The following is a 17,429-nucleotide window of genomic DNA, read 5'->3' on the forward strand; positions in this document are numbered from 1 at the left end:
GTGGAAGTTCTTTACTGTGAGGGTGGTGAGGCACTGGAATGGGTCGGCCAAGGAAGCTGTGAATGCTCCGTTCCTGGCAGTGTTCAAGATCAGGTTGGACAGAGCCTTGTGTGGGATGGTTTAGTGTGAGGTGTCCCTGACCATGGCAGGGGGGGGTGGAACTAGATGATCTTAAGGTCCTTTCCAACCTTAACTATTCTATGATTCTATCATCACTTACCTGTGTTAACATACACACGTGCATAGCAACTGCTGTAATACTGAGCCAGTAATTCCTCAGTGAGCCATCTTCCAGGGAACAGTAAGCCATGCACTTCAGAAACTGACTTAAGATGCTGTCTTTGATCTCAGAAAAGAGCACTCAACCTGCTCTTCCTGGCTAATTAGAAGTGATGAGCTGCTCCTAAACTGCTCCTAAACTAATACATATATTGCAAATAGACACATCGTGTCTCAAACACAACACCCTACAGAACTACTACAAGGTCTAAACCAAAGAACTCTTAGAGCCACCTGTGCTTAGAGCTTTACAGGACAGTGCTGTTTGGTCAATTTTCAAATTTGTTCTATTATTCTGACTGAATGTCCATTTTCACAGCAAAGCCATAGAAAATGAAATAACACTGCCCTTTCTTAACAGAACAGCACTATATAGCCTTATGCTGCCAGACCAAGTACACCAAAGTACAAAGATCCCCAAGACAGCACAGCCACTTAAAATGCTTTCTCCAAAACCCATGGAGTCAACAAAAGCCATATAAAATAACATCCTGAAGCAGGGACAAATGTTTGAGATAACTTGAATGCAAACATTAGAGAAAAATCAGTTACAGCAGGGAATCAGTGATGAAGTAGAAAGACAATTAAACCCTCCTGCTCTTGGTCTTATTCGATGGATCAAAATGCTATAATCAAGATTTCCCCCTCCTCAAATTAGACTAATCCCACATTTTTTCCTTAAAATACCTAGGCTTTGCATCTAATTAAAAAAACCCCAATATGACTGCATCCTTATGTGAAAACTGCTGTCACTATTAAAAAATGAAATCTTCTGGTGTAAAATATGCTTTTATCATAGAATTACAGGATAGCTTGGGTTGGAAGGGACCTTTAGTTCATCTAGTTCCAACCCCCCTGCCATGGGCAGGGATACCTTCCACTAGACAAGGCTGCTCAAAACTCCATCCAACCTGGCCTTGAACAGGGAAGGGGCTCATCAGGCATTCAAACACACTGTAACATTAAATCACAGAGTAAATCATTTCAGGATGAATATGAGAGCCAATGTGAATGATGCCACTGGAATGCCTACGGTTCAGAGCTATCCCATAGTAAGACTCTGGAAGTAGAGGAAGAGATTATGAACAAGGAGTCTTTAATCTTTTGCTTAAATAAAGTAAAAATCTCAACCCAAGAATTAGGCACAAAAATTGCTTGCTAGGAAAAGTGTATGTGCTCTTTTGGAGCAGAAATAACTAATATTTAAGATTATAGTCATTGCTGTCTCTTAATTGTAAAAGCCAAGATTAACTGCCAATCTACAATGAGGGAAAGGACAATTAAATCTTGTATCTTGATACTGTAATCAAACCCTATTTTGTGAGTTGCTAAAGTTCTAAAATGTCCCAGATTTATAAACTAAGTCTCATGTTTTGTGAAAAAAAAAAAAAAAAAACCAAAAACTGGAAAGCAATCTTCTGTTTATTCTCTTAATTTTGGGTATCATATCACACGAATGCTGTGCACTCCACAACGTCAGTGTGTTAAGACACAAAACCTTCCAAAATGGACTAGCTGAAATCTGTGCTTCTAAAGGCTGGCAAACAAAACCTGCAACTACTAACAAGTGAAAACTGGGAAAATACTGATGGATCACCATATGGTTTAGGTGACAGAAAAAATTACACTCTCAGAGAAGAAAAATAAAAAGTAGACTACTGTCAATTTCTATTCAAAGTTACTTTGCCATTCCTTTTCTTTTCCTTACATGTATTTTTTTCCATTTACTGTGTGATGTTACATAATAGTTTTACCAAGATATTTATATATATTTATATTGTGCATCATCTGTGCCATGGTGGTGCTCACCTGCCAATATCATGTGCCATGTTATTATGTTAGGCACTCTGTGTAAGAATTCATGGACCATCTCTTTTACAGCTGTCTAACAAGTATCACCACAATTTCTACTATGGGTCATCACCAGGTTGACCCATCCTTCATCTTAAGTATCTGCAGACTAACAAGAAAACCAAAAGCCTCAGGGCATGCAGCCATTTTTAAAAGACTAAACATTCAAGACTACATATTTCCTTATATTTATTTTGTAACTGTATTTTTCTGAAACATATTAAAATAGAAAAGATGTTCATTTGATTCATCATACAAAGAAAATACCAGCATAGTAATAAAATACTGAAAATATATGAAAGCACCAAAACATTAAAATATTCATATTGGCAAAGACTGTAAGAATATATTTCTGGCAATTTTACAGTAAAGTGCTATTCAATCCACTCAAATTAAGGAATCGACATTTTAATAGCATGGTCACTATTATTTTAAGGTTACAAATTACTTTGTTACCTTTCTCAACAAGATAACAACCCATTTCGTGGGAAGCTAAGCATGTGTGAGTTGCATGCACATGAAAATAATTTAAATAACAGCTTCAGAGTAAGCAGTGAACAATATAAGCTGCCAACTCATTAAGAAAACAAAATACTGAGAAGCAAACTGAACAGAAATGACAACAGTGACAAATTAAAATGTGGTAAAATGTTGTAGAAAAGAAGTGTGTGCACCAAGCACTTCTGTAGCCTTGCCTTTTACATGGTAACTTTTTTAGTAAGTGTATCATTGCTTTATTAATGTGCTAATTAATGCATTTTTTTAAACTGCCCTTTGCTCTAGAAATAATACTACATCTACAATGCACCGGAGAGATACTGTAAGCAAAACCAGAAGCAGAGCATGACCTTTATTTTTCCTCAATGATCTCTTCATCTGTTGAAACCAGCAGACAAAACTAAACAATCTGTTACAAAGTCAATTTGTAGCAAAAATTAATTCTAGTAAAGAAATTATTTTAAATATTTAAACATCATCAAGAGTGAAAATTTTAAATGTATGAAAGATACCATCAGTCTCTTTTTAGGTGTTTATCATTTTAATATATGTATTTACAGCAATGAGTACAAAGAATCCTTGTTAGTAGTTCTCACTAGCTTCATACACCACTTCCACCACTTTCTGAGAAATGGCAGATATAACACTTTTATGTTGCCTTCAGCAGTATTTAATCTTCCTTGCTTTTTGACTTGACTTGCTTTTTCATAAATTCATTTGTAATTTAAGCATATTGCACATCTCAGGATAAGTTCGTACACTGACTGCTATTAGCCTTTTATGAACCAATAATAGGTCATCAGAAGTCAACTCTCACACTCCTTCCACAATTTGACTAAGAGTTGCTTTCAAATGAACAAAAAATAGGAATTGTGTTTTATCATGATAATTTCATTAATATCTTTGGAATCAAACAAGGGTTATTCCTGGTCAATATGACTGTATGTTATTTGGTAGGAAATACTTACAGGAACTCTGCATCCAGAAAAAGCACAAAAATAAGGAATTTAACCAGTGAAACAAATAAGCCTGAATTACGAAAATAATCAGTAACAGCAAATATCTTCTTTTATATATGCATGTACACAGATTATATTAAAAATCTACCTGTGCAACATCATTTCTGTAAATTTTCTTGAACAGGTTAACCTTTAGAATACAGTAAGTTGACTGCACCTTTTGTGAGAGAAATTCTGAACGTACGAATGAATATGATGAAAAAAATTAAATACTGTATTTAAAGTAGTTAAGAGAAAAAAACAAATCCTAAATAGTCTTAAATTATGTTGTATTTGGTTTTCTCCTTCCAGTTCAGTAGTATTTATTGAGTTGTATAGTGAAAACAGGTCGTAGCTCTAGCATCTTCCTAGTGCCATGTTCCAACTTTCAGTAATTTCCTTTGCTGGTCATTCATTTCTTCTTTTTTTTTTTTTTTTTTTCATTCAGCAAATTGTACCATCATTCATTGTTGTGGGCTCACAACCCTCATTTTGGCAGTTCCAGAATTTGAGTGCAGCACTGCAATCTCTTCCACTCCAACCAGTCATGACAGGCAAGCACATCCAGTGCACAGGAGTTCTTTTTAGCTTCTCTGGGTATGCATCAGGTAGAAGCAGAAGGCAACAACAGTAATTGAGAGTAATGATAAAACAATTGACAACTGCTGGAACCAGAGGCAGCGATCAATCTGCTCTTGAAGTCTTTTATTAATTTGTAGCAGATGAGTTAGCTGAAAACAGAAATAGTTTCACTTAATTAGAATTACTGCACATGAAAGTACTCGTTAGTTATTTAGCCAGTAACTATAAACAGGGGGAGGGGAGAGGGAACACACACACATGTGGCCACAAGAAGACTTCTCTTAGTGATCACTTCATGATACCTTTTTTATCACTACATATTTCAGGAATCAATTCCACTATAGGAACTTCAAATTCTAAGTAATGGATAGTCCCTACTGCCTACATCAAGTAGGTGACATTGTTATACTAGGAACCAAAACATACCACTGAGGTTCACTGATACCCCAGAACTGTAATATACACAAGAGGAATGAGCAAACTGCACTAAAAGTAGTGTTTTATTAAAACATAACCAATCACAAAATTATTAAATTATTATCACAGCATCAGCTACTTCCTGTTGCTGAGCTTTTAAAATAGTATAACATACATAGTACCAAAGAGGTTTAGTACAAATTCTTTTATCTCTATCCTATTTTATAATTTTGTTCAATACTCAAGACAAAGGAATACACTATTACCTGTATATGTAAATCTTCATTGGTTTTTGCTGGAATACTAAATGCATTCTCTTTTAACGTTAGGGAAAAAGGCTTACTACTTTCTACAACATGACACCTGAGCCTGCGAAGAGGGAAAAAAAATATGCAACAAACATAAATTTAATGTAACATTGTATAATTAATAGTAAACAGTCCATCTCACAGTTACTGTATGTCGTCTGTTCTGGTTGATTAGTTTTCTAAATGACTATTGCAATGATGGTCTGAAAAGAATTCCTCAGTCCACAATTACATTTTGACAGCTTTTGATACAGAAAGCAAGATCAAAATTATCTGCATGCTCAGTTACAATGTATTATTTTAAATTCATAGCACAGGATGTACTGGGCTAGTCAATAATATATTTACTACCAATTTATCCAAACCAAAAAAATTTAAGCAAACAAAATCTAAAGGTTTTCTTTCCATTTTAAACCTCACCATCAATGTTTTTTAATAGAGTCCACCTTTTCCACAACTGAAAATGCAGGAACAAAACTTCAAGCCACAGTTGAAGGTAGCGGAGTCCTACACAACTTATAAAATACAGCAGAAGCTCCTCTAATAACGTGCAAGTCAATCAGTGTGGGAATGAATTTATTTGCTAAAGAAACTGTTAAATTGAGGCTGTGGCGTTTTTCTATTTTCAGGAAAGACAAAAGCTAAGATTTCCCAGCATGACAAACAAAAAAGGGAGAAATACGCATAATACAATCTAAGTAGACTCTTCAGATAAAGTACTTGCACATGCAATATTAAAGAGACAAGAATTATATTCTCCACTACTTTTAATCTATGCTTAATCAGCTAAAACAGAGCAGAAGCCTCAGCAATATACTTCAGTCTGTAAACACACAACTGGGTTTGGAGAATCTTCCACTGATTATGATATGCAAATGCTATAAATCAGCCAAATGATACTGGCAAAAATGAAATTGCTGCCAGTAGAAAACCGTATGCTCACCTATGTTCCATCACTTTGGTCCTAGGGACTTCTTTCCAAAACTGTGTCAGTTCTGGTACACCTGCTCCAGAAGACTGGTCCATTTCTGCTGCCATTATAAGGAAACGATCCTGCAGAGAAGCTGCAAAACCTGCCCTCAAGGAAAGCAAAAGTGTCCTTAGATAAAATGACATTATTACAAAGCTTATAGAAGCATTTTGGGGAAAAACAAATGAACAAGCAAACAACAAACGAAAAATCCAACAAAATGTTTATTGCAGGACGTAAGACACTGGACAGAAGTAAAAATAAATCATTATGTTAAGCTCAACAATTTTGATTAGTTTCCCCAAATTCTAGTTTAACAGAATCAGTTTCATCTGAATGATTCAAGCATAACTCAGAATTCTGTAAAAAACACTTTCTCCAGCAAATTCACCCAAACTTGCAACAATTCAAGGAACTGGTTTATAACAGATAAACTCCCAGTATAACAGAGCCCAAGTGAGACACTTGCCACTGTGCCTTTTTTTTTTTGAAGACAAGAAGCAGAATGGGCTGCCGACAACAGCCGCTTACGCATAAGTGGAGCAGCAAATCAGTACAGGCAGTTACTCAAACGCTGTCTGACACCCATCTTTTTTTTACAAATAGGAACATTCCCAGGCAACAGGCAAGGAAACACAGGTGCCTGTCAGCCTTAAACCCCAGCAAGCACATACAAATGGTAGTATCTAGGGCATCAGCCTATTAAAACTCGCCTGGACTTCTGAAAAAGTCTATTACAAGCTTTTACTTACCACCATGAAGAGAGACTATTATATCCAATGATGTGCCAGGTTCACAGCTGCTGTTACTGGGTTTAACTCTGTATTTTTCAGGAGCAGTTGTTCTCACCTGTAAACAAGAAATACTAAGCAAGCATACAGTAAATGCATGTACAAAGTATGACTGTTTCATAACCTCATTCACTCTGCAACAACTAAAATCCCCAAAAGCTTAAATATTAAGACAAATATTAAGACAAATCTTTAAAATACTTTCTTTTGTAGGAGTAATCAGATACTAAAATTTCACTTTTTCCTCTCTCAACCACTTCTATCTTTTCTTTTCTGGCATATACCATTTTTTTTCCTCTTATATATGTACTTATAAAGAGCCAAGAATATTAAATGCACTATCAGTTAAAATTTTTGATATGAAAGTACGGAAACTTTAGTTATTTGTTTGTGCAGAGAACACAAATGGTGTGGTGGAAAAACAAATTAAGATGCAAGTCAACTCAGTACTTCTGAAGCAAACAAAACCGCATCGATTCCTTTGATGGTGACATCTGCAGATTGTGTTGCATTGTTTCGGAGCTTAGACTCTTAGGTTACTAAAGAAGTAACCATTGCCACAGCTCTTTTTCAGTCAGTGCTACAAAGATTTGTATTACTGATTACCCACTTCAGGGTGCTACATAATAGGCATAAATTCAGCCAGATTTCTTTGATCTGCTCCAAACATCGCAACAGAATAAATCGAGTTTAATAGTATTTTGTCCTCCTTACTCAAAACAAGTTACACATTTAGTGAAGTAAATGAGGCCACATATAAAATACTTACCTTAAAAGCCACTACGTTTTTAGTGACATTTGTGAGAACTATTAAACATTTTTTCTCTCCCGTTTCTTTGGATCCAAAATATAGCTCTTCTGCTGGGCTAATAAGAAATTGAAGAAGAGTTAGTTTCTTCAAATTATCTATACGATATACCATAGATAAAATATGACCACAGTGGAAAATAAAACACTTTCAATCCTGCAGCTACAGTCACTATGAACAGTTTTTCATCAAGAAAGCTGTGAAAATAAAATGCAGAAATTCTGTAGTGAAGCTCAGGGTTGACTCATGAGCACTAGCAGATCTGGCTGCCTCATCTGATTGCTGTCCCTTGATTTCTTCCATCTGGATGAGCTGTGACCACCTGCAACACCAAGAATAGCTAACAGATATAAACAGTCAATTCAGCCACTGCATCTTAGAGTGGCACATTAAGGGAAAGCATCATTAATTTTAATTCATGCTAATATTAAAGAGTACAAGGTGTCACACCCTGGGAGTAATTACCATCTCATATATCTATCCTTGTAAGGGATATAGCGCACACATCGGAGGAGCAGGCAGATAGATGTGAGTGGCAGTCATTTCAACCACTAACGCTAAATCCACTTGCACTCATGAGTCAATCTCCACATACTTCTGGTGACACATGCATAAATAAAAGTTATCGCTTGCTTTTAATATTCTTGTGCAATTAGGAGAGTCATGCATGAAATCTTTTAAACCACATCAAACTAACACAACTCATTTTGGTATAAGCATTCAAATGAATACTATTAGGCAGAAAGTAAGGCATGCTCATATACTACAAGTTCAGAGGAAACTCAAGTAACAACTGAAAAACTGTTTTTTTCCATGTCACATTAAGAGTACACAAAGAACTGCCATACCACACAGTATGAGAACTGCATATTCTTTTGACAGAAAGCTTTGTCAAAAAAATGTTTTTTTTTTCCCCTTCTCCCCTTTCTAGAACGCCAATTTCACATTAGTTTGACCTCCTCCTCAAAAAGCCTCATTTTATGGTACCAATTCTTCTTTTCTCTCACTTAAAGCAGTGCATTACCTAAGAAGAAAAACTGTTGGTGATATAGGGCAAGCCTGAAAGCCCATGCTAGAAGCAGAATCTGGTGGTGATTATACGGGGAGGTTAAAAGGGGTTGGGGGGGGTGGTGTCTGTGCCTGTGTTTTACAATGCATTAGACAGTCCACAAGATTTTTTTTTCTTCTTGGTGTGGAAGAAAGTGTGCAGAGTCAAAAAGCAGAAACTGATGGGTTTAAAACAGATTAATAGCGTAACTGTATCCCCTTCTCTCAGGTTTGATGGGGCTTTTTTTTTTGTTTGTTTTTTTTTCTTCTTCATTCCCAAATTCTCAACTTAAGCAAGCAACTTCAGTAAGGAAATAAAGAATCGTTGTTACAAAGTACTTTGGATACCTTATTACTGCGCTACTGCAGTTGCGTGTTACAGCAATTGCAAGATCATCAAAAAATGAGGCAGGAAAGTGTAACTAACATAAAAACAGGCCAGAAAAAGAGCTCCAGGAAAGGAACGTTCCACCAGAGCCTGATCTTTCTTGTTCCACCACTACCTGCGGCTATTGACAAACAAACCAAACCAGTGAGGCTTGGGGCCACTGCTGTATGCCTGATGTTTATGCAGACAACCAGTCCCATGGCATTGGAGGTGGGTGGGATGTTTAAACTTAAATGAACACTGAAGCTTTTTAATTTGTCTAGAAATTCTACTTTTTTCACTTTGATGTGTTTGGAGTAACCATTCCAGCTTGTACTAGAAATTCTTGTCTCAAAATACACACACGACATGAGCTACTCTTTTGCCAGACAGTGCAAGTAGACTGCTGCTTTTTTTGTCTTACCAAATAAATTCATTTATTGAGGAGGAAAGCCAATAAAGACCAGTCTTTTATAGTAACGTATGCAAGGCAAATACAGTAGTGGTCTAAATTAGGTAGCCAGCTGATTAGTATGGCTACAAATACAAGAAAAAGGAGACCACAAGTGCCACACAGCGATAGGTAAGGAATATTCCTGCAAGGGGTTCTAAGGAGGCCTCACTGCGTCTTCAGCTAGTCACAGAAAGGCTTGCTGGTGATTTCATGGTGCCAGAGCTGCTGTGCCTCAGCTTCCTGGTCATGCTCTAGGCTGCTCCCTTCACAGGGCCACGCTGCTTTCAGCAAGGATACAAGCTAATTATACTGGCAAGGCTTACAGTCTCCAATAGAGGTGCATATGACTAGTTACAAATCATCTGGTCAATAAACTTTGGTTCAGTGACCTGAAAAAGACTGAAGGGAAATAAAAAACTAGTTCTAGCTTCTACACAGAGTATTAATAAAGAGCAATGACTGCACATAATTTCAAGCGCTTACTTAAGAAAAAATCAACACACCAAACAGCAAGGAAAATGGACACACCAGTATTTTATTTTCCATGATAGCAAGACTATAAATATTAGCACCTCTAAAATTGACCAAGTTTACTTTTTCATATAATTTATATGAACTCCAACACTTCCATTTCAATGGTAGAACTTGAAATATTCTGACAGAAAAAAAAGGTACAGTTCATGTTGTAGTTTGGGGTGTTTATGTTTGGGGTTTTGTTGGTGGTGTTGGTTGGTCATGGGTTTTTTGGGGTTGTTTGGTTTATGCTTGTTTGGGTTTTTCAGAAGTGGATGGAAGATCAGGGATGCTTTTGGCTTTAAACATTCTTTTAAAGACCACAATTATGCAGTCTATGCCTTTGTCCTGCCATAGGAGAAACTAAGTCTACACAGAGGAGGTTTTCTGCATAAAGGGGTATAAAGTTTTAGTTTCAGATTCAGGAAAATTTGTCTTTTTTTAATGCTAATGAGCATGTCATTATTCAAATTCATTCCAAAACTAAGTCAGTACAGCATTTAGAAAATTAGCTAAGGAATTACCTATAAATTAGATATTTTCTTCATTCATCTAATAGAAAACTGGAAGTGAAAATGAAAGTTAACACCTGTATTAATCTCTAAAAAAGCATTTTACCCCGAAAGGCAGTGAAAAGAAAAAGTGAAATTGTTTAATCGATTATCCCCCCCCCCCATTTAATGATAAAAGGCAGATAAACTGCAAGATGTAAGCGCCTTGAATGATAAAATCTTCTGAACAGATACGTCATTTATATAGAGCACTTCCCAGGCAAGATAAATTGGACCCTTTCATTAACTTTAATTGGTGCAAACTACTAGAGTACACATTAAAAGAATTCAAAGGAGATTTAACAGTGGTTTTTGTTAAGCCAATGCAATAAATGTCAAACCACTGCTCTCATTACAGCTAAGCACAAGTTCAACTAAATCCAACAACAAAAAATTTCTCAATATAAATGAAACCATGAAATGTTTCTATGATTGTATGAAATGCACACCTACTGAGCATGCCAACGATGACACCAAAAGATTCACTAAAAACATGTAAACCCAAAAATACTCTTTGAGCTTTGTAAAAATAATTAAAATAATTCTTAAATAATTATTTGAAGGATGCTTGTAACTTGTTTTCCTCTAGTAGCCTGAAAAAAAGTTTATTTTGAAAAACCAACTAGTTCAGTACTCAAGTGTCCAAGGTACATTAAAAAAAAAATAATTATTATTACCTGATATGCAATAAAGATCCTTTAAAAGTAGTTAATGCTTTCTTTGCATTTTTTGGTTTGATCTCTGTTTTGTCAGTTTCCTCTGATTTGGAAATTTGTTCTACAGAATTCATCTGAGTAAAAATGATAGTTATAATGATTAACTAGAAACCTGGATTATACAGGTTACAGTATCATGCAGGTATTTCAGAGAATATAAGGAGGCTTATCTCAACAATTTATATACTGCAGACCAAGCTTAATATGTATTCATTCCCTGAAGCTGTTTGAAGTCTGCTAAATAAAATGATTTGCTATAGAAGTTACATAACGTATTAAACATGCATGAAACAAAACTACAGTTATGTTTTTCCATGTATTTTTCTGATGTTCACATTGGTTATTTTTGAGAACTCCAGACACATTAAATTACTAGTACTTCAAATATTTAAGATTACAAAGCACTGATGTTATCCCACTGCAAAACTTTTCAATTAAAGCAAAAACGCCTGTACAATCACTGCAACACTGAACAGAAAACACAGTAACAATTACGGCCTTCATTGCATTGCAGAATTGCTAAACATATCTTCACAGCTTTTAGATGGAATTCTGAAGTACTGAAGAACTTGTAAGAAATAATGCTGATTGAAGTGGTGCATCCAAAATTGCAGATATTTACATTCTGAGATTTTTCCTCTATTACACTAAGAAAATAGATGTCAGCAGGCCTGGACATCTTATTATAAAAAAAATTAAAGAAGTCTGGAATTAAGTGCAAACAGGGCCAGGAAGGAAGAAATACAGGAGACTGAAAAAATTAGTGACATCATGACTGAAAATGAGCTAGCTGCACAGTTTGCTTAGCTTTGGTTTTATTGCACTTAAAATAGAAAGAGAAGACATGAAGAGAATTCCATTTATGTAAATTAGAAGTATGAGAATGACAGGAACAGAAAATTTTATAGAAAATAGATTTTATAAAAAGAAACCACACAGCAATTTGATTTCCTTTTTATATATCTATAATTATAGTAAAAAGTTCGTGTGTAAATACACTGCACTAGTTACATGTTGGGTTTAATTCTATATAAATCTAATCAAAATTATCAGAAAAAATACTCCTATAGCCGCCAACATGTTAAAGTTGGAGGCATTACAGGACAGGCACTTATTAACAAAGTTTATCACTCATGGTTCCCTCTACTCTGTGGAAAGAAAAAGGCACTTCTGTGGGATATGAGGAAGTACATATATATATGTGCATGCACATGCACACATATGTATTTATATAGATATATATGAACATATCTAAAATAAAACAGATTAATTCTTAGCGAGGACAAGAGTCTGCATATAAAGACTGGTAGGGTAGTAAATAATGAAGACAATGATGTATCACAGATCACTTTAAATCGGCTAGTTTGGAAGCTGGCCTTATTAAACAGTATTTGAATGTTTATATTTAGACACAGTGAAGTAAAAAATAATTAACTTAGAAATAAGAAATGCCAACCATTCAGTGACAATAAGGGAGTACTTCTGAAAACAATTTAAAAATAGTAAAAAAAAAAAAACACAAACCAACAAACAGCGTAGGGCCTTAAGTGTGCCTTATGATAGCTACATGATAAGCATAAACGGCAATCTTAGTTCATTGAAAAGATGATTAGCAGTTTGATTACACTATATAAAAAAAGAAAATACCATAAACTAAATCAGATGGGTTTTTTACATTTTCACTCTTAAAAATAATTATGTAGAAAGCTGAAGTCAGCCGAGCAAATTAAAAGGCATACTGAGGTTATTAAGCACCAAAGCCAACTTAAACACTGAAAAGGGATTTTCCACACTTCCGTATCTCAGAATCAAAGCTTGGAAGATGTGCTACAATCAAAACAAACAGTCTAATTGTCAGGAAGTTGCCATGGTTATGCAATGCTTCATTTTTACCCTAAGGTCAGTGAAATTATCTTATTTTGGACTGCTGGCCAAGTTGCAAAGAACAACTGGACTACTTAAAGTGAGCTCTGCGTTTCAAAGTATTCTACTCCATTAAACAGAAGTTTTGCAATGCATATTCCAAAATTAATTATGGCACTAAAGTAGTGTATTTCAGATTTTTCCTACTATTTTCAAGAGTGATATCCTCAGTGACTATGATTACGTAGTCCTAAATAAAACTTCATATGGACTTGTGTAAAATAATGCCTTTATATTTCTGGACAAACACCACTGCAGGAAGATTATGCTATAAAACAGAACTGATGGATTGGGGACACAATTTCTCCTGGGACTAAATGAAAACTTTTATATGCTGAGGTTTTATCAATAATTTAAGAGAACAAATTAATATCCAGTATAGTATAAATATTTAAACTGTTAATATTTTCTCATGGCCATACTGACTTCAGCTTCTAAGAAAGCTAGATGTATTTTAAGATTTACCACTAGATAACCCAAAATTAAAAATAAATTTATTAGACAAACTTTGAAAACAAATCACAGAAAACTTTTAAATTTTACTGAACAATTTCTTGTATTCTAGAGGTACACTAAATACTTGGTATACATTTTGCTCAGTCAGAAGCATGAAAACAAAACAAGCAAGGTTGAAACTGCAAAGAATAATCTTCAGTTTTAATGGGTTCTTTTGTCAAACTGAAGAGCAGAAAAAATGAAGAAAAAAATTCAACACACCAAAGCCAGACAAGAAACAAAATTTGTATGACCCCTGTGCCACTTTGTAACCATTCAAATAGGCTTGCCTCAGCCTTCAGAGTTAGATACCTTTTTCTGATTAAGGTTTTGTGTTTCATTCACCTCCCCAGTCTCCTTGGTGTCCGCATCTATCTCTTCTTTACTTTCATGCTCATCTTCACTAGTAATGGGCCCATTTTCACATAAAGGAGTTTGAAAATCATCATCAACCAATGGAGGATAACTGTACTTGAAAGAATCCTAAAACATATGGAGATTTTTAAAGGACCAGTTATTTGGGAGGATGAGAAGTACCTTCTATAGTATTTTTTATATGAAAATACTATAATTTTTTTTTTCCCTTCACATGACTTGTATGTTTCATTTATGCATTCTAAGTTGGGCTCCTGTGTAGAAAGGTGACACTACCAATAGTTTTTATTTTGTCATCATTAATAGACAAATAGTCACCCAATGAAGCCACTAAATTTTAACTACTGTTATTTACAGTCACAGCACAACTGCAGAATCTGGTCTTATCAAGGATCAGCATTCAGAGTCACAACACTCAAGTTTTTTTTTTAGTTGTAGGAAACATGGTTTAAATATGACAGCTATTTCTAAAGAAGGTTCCAAAAGTGATAAAAAACTTTCTTTGTACTGTAATTTTGTAATAACCACAAGAAAAAAAAAAGGAATAAAAAACCAAAAATAAAACCCAAAACCCCCCAAACCACAAAACAACCCCAAACAATCCCTCCATTTTAACCTAGTGTTTGGACCCTTAACATATCCTGTAAGCCAGACCTCAGCCTTTGGAATACTGCATCAATTTAAAGAAAATATTCAAGACACCTGAGTAATGCAGAAGCAGCATACTTTAAGTTCTCAGTGCTCCTACAGTAAAGGACATCTTTTCCACTGGAAGACCAGTAAACAGGTTTTTGCCAACTAGAAATTCCCCTAACAGTCTCCTAATAGTTTAATTACATCTAATATTAGAAACTGCTTAAGCAGGGATCTTGATTCCTACTGCATTTTCAAACAGTTTTTAACCCCAAGTAAACTGAATTTTTCTGTCAGCTCTTCCAGTGAAAGAGGAATGTAGCCTTCCAGTACCTGAAGGGGGCCTATAGGAATGCCAGGGAGGGACTCTTCGTCAGGGACTGTAGTGACAGGACAAGGAGTAACAGGTTAAAACTTAAACAGGGGAAGTTTAGATTGGATATAAGGAGGAAATTCTTTCCTGTTAGGGTGGTGAGGCACTGGAATCGGTTGCCCAGGGAGGTTGTGAGCGCTCCATCCCTGGCGGTGTTCAAGGCCAGGCTGGATGAAGCCTTGTGTGGGATGGTTTAGTGTGAGGTGTCCCTGTCCATGGCAGGGGGGTTGGAGCTAGATGATCTTGAGTTCCTTTCCAACCCTAACTATTCTATGATTCTATGATTCTATAGCTTTGACTTGTGCGAGGCAGACTTTACCCACATCCACAGTTCCCAAGCTATGCTAACCAGCAAGGAGTTAAAAAAATATTTGTTTTAAGAGAGGTCTCCACAAGCATGTTTTTCTCAAAACAAAGACTAACATGATGTTAGGAAAAACGGAAAAACCTTAGATGGGAAAGTTGTTAACGCTCTTAGAAGATGGGTAACATGGAGCCAACATGGTCAACAATCACTAACTGGCAACGAGACCAAGGCAGGATAAAGAATAACTAAGACTATACTCAGCCAGACACTTCAGGACGATATTTAGCAATGCCACAAGTTCTTTCTTTAAAGATGCAATTACCTATGAGGCAAGCTCGTGTAAAAAGCTGACAGGAAATACTCAGCTCTAAGAAGGAGGAAAAGAAACTTCCCCTCTGTTGCAACAGGAGTACAGTACTGTAGGAGCTAGTCCCAGAACCACTACTATACCCCATTCAAATCCTTTCTGAAGCCACATCGGACATCATCAGCCCTTTCTTCAATTCCCAGTCCTGAAGCTCAGCAATTTCAGCTTTCTTTAACGTGAGAAAGTTCTTATGTGAGGCTGGGGAGTTTGGGCAGCAATTTTCCATGGAGAAAGAGGGTATCTCTTCTTCAAGAGTCTCATACAAAAGCACTTTTTAAAGGCTGATATTTTCAGTAGCAACTTAGGTACTTAAGACAACTTAGTTCTTTATGTTCTCAAAACAAGTTTCATATTCTGGCTACCCCGAGTTTATACACAAATGAACATGGCCTCTCCTATTATTGCTATTCTATTCTGATGCTCCCTATTATTCTATTAAATTATGAAGATTATGCGAAGTGATTTACCAGCTTTGTGAAAAGTTAAACCTGATGTACAAGATGCTTGTGCTGTTTTGCTATTTAGATTGCACTGGAATAGGATTCAGGTTCTGTTAGTGGGATACTGGATTGTGGCATAGTCTTTGCAGCTCTATTATACCCTTTTAAAAAGGATCTTCTACAGCCATGTCTTAAAATGCAGCCCTAGAGACAGCAAAGACAAAATAATAGCAATATAATTATCTTTAATGAATAGCAGCTTTGGAGCAGGATCAAAACTGAGGGCCACGAAGCCTATTTTCTGTTCACAGAAAATATTTTATTAAGCAACACAATCTCAAATTCATCAGGTGGGAGGGAAAAAAAAAAAGAATAGGAGGAAGAATGACAGTTAAAATGGATTTTTTTTTTTTTTAAGGTCTAAAAAGCTACGTGGTTTCCAGTGACTTAGAAGTGGGTAAGTGATTCAGAAAGTTATTTCTGTACTTAAGACTGCCAGATACAAAATTGTCATTAATCTACTTTATATTAATATGATTTACAAATTATCATTGGCAGAACAACTTCAAGAAACTTCACATCCATGAAGTGCCAACTCTCGACCCCACATATATCATTTGTATAGGTGTCTCAGTCTATCACAAAAGGACCATGAAATGTTAATATACTTACAGTTCCACCCATGTGAGGTGGGAGATACTCTCCACTAATGTATTCCTGTACATCACTCTTGTTTGTGAACTTTAACATGCTTATTGCATCTGGGCCAAGCCAACCCTTCACAATTTTAAAAGCAGCTTTAAAACAAACAGACAAACAAAAAGGAACACATAAGTTGTCAGGAAGGGTTTTTTTCAGTTTTTTTTTTTTTCCAGTGCATTGGTAGACCTTACTGAACACAAGTGAGCTACATCCCATAAGATATGGCAGGACCTGCTGTGAAACTATCTATTAGAATAGGGATACACAGTGCAAGGAAAAGAGCATTTATTATTTACAGAGAAAATATTTTATTGACATATACTTTTCCATAGATGAATGCAGTTAGATCACAGGCCCTCACAGAAAGAATATCTCAGTCAGTAACTTGTCTTAGAATTTAGCCCAGAAAGTACTGAGGGAGCAAAACCAATTATATTTCCAAATCTGAGGGACAAGAGGTTGAGAGCGATAGGTATACACTCTTCTTTGCGGAGATGTTTTGCTGCTTTAAAGGACAACTCTTTATGTCTACAGAGGATTTGCAAGCACCACAGTTATTTCAGTGATGGTAAAACATGAATATACAGAAATATATAAGGCCAGCACTTAAATATGTATTCATATAGTAAAAATACAGGAATAACATGTTTCTCATATACATTAT

At 35.7% G+C, this 17,429-nt stretch overlaps 1 protein-coding gene across 2 annotated transcripts in view; it reads right to left on the bottom strand.

The window, feature by feature from the left end:
- Window positions 1-2,306: 2,306 nt before the first annotated feature.
- Window positions 2,307-17,429, bottom strand: part of MOSPD2 (motile sperm domain containing 2) — a 31,657-nt gene continuing 16,534 nt past the window's right edge. For both annotated transcript variants that reach the window (XM_065677416.1, XM_065677415.1), the window contains exons 8-15: window positions 16,736-16,860; window positions 13,881-14,051; window positions 11,112-11,224; window positions 7,464-7,560; window positions 6,656-6,752; window positions 5,877-6,006; window positions 4,892-4,994; window positions 2,307-4,357 (exon numbers count right to left, since the gene is read on the bottom strand). In XM_065677416.1, the coding sequence (XP_065533488.1) occupies window positions 4,211-4,357; window positions 4,892-4,994; window positions 5,877-6,006; window positions 6,656-6,752; window positions 7,464-7,560; window positions 11,112-11,224; window positions 13,881-14,051; window positions 16,736-16,860 (983 nt within the window). In that variant the 3' untranslated portion in view covers window positions 2,307-4,210. The remainder of the gene's footprint in view (window positions 4,358-4,891; window positions 4,995-5,876; window positions 6,007-6,655; window positions 6,753-7,463; window positions 7,561-11,111; window positions 11,225-13,880; window positions 14,052-16,735; window positions 16,861-17,429) is intronic.

Source organism: Lathamus discolor, chromosome 4 (assembly GCF_037157495.1).
Source record: "Lathamus discolor isolate bLatDis1 chromosome 4, bLatDis1.hap1, whole genome shotgun sequence".
Classification (NCBI taxonomy): Eukaryota; Metazoa; Chordata; class Aves; order Psittaciformes; family Psittacidae; genus Lathamus; species Lathamus discolor.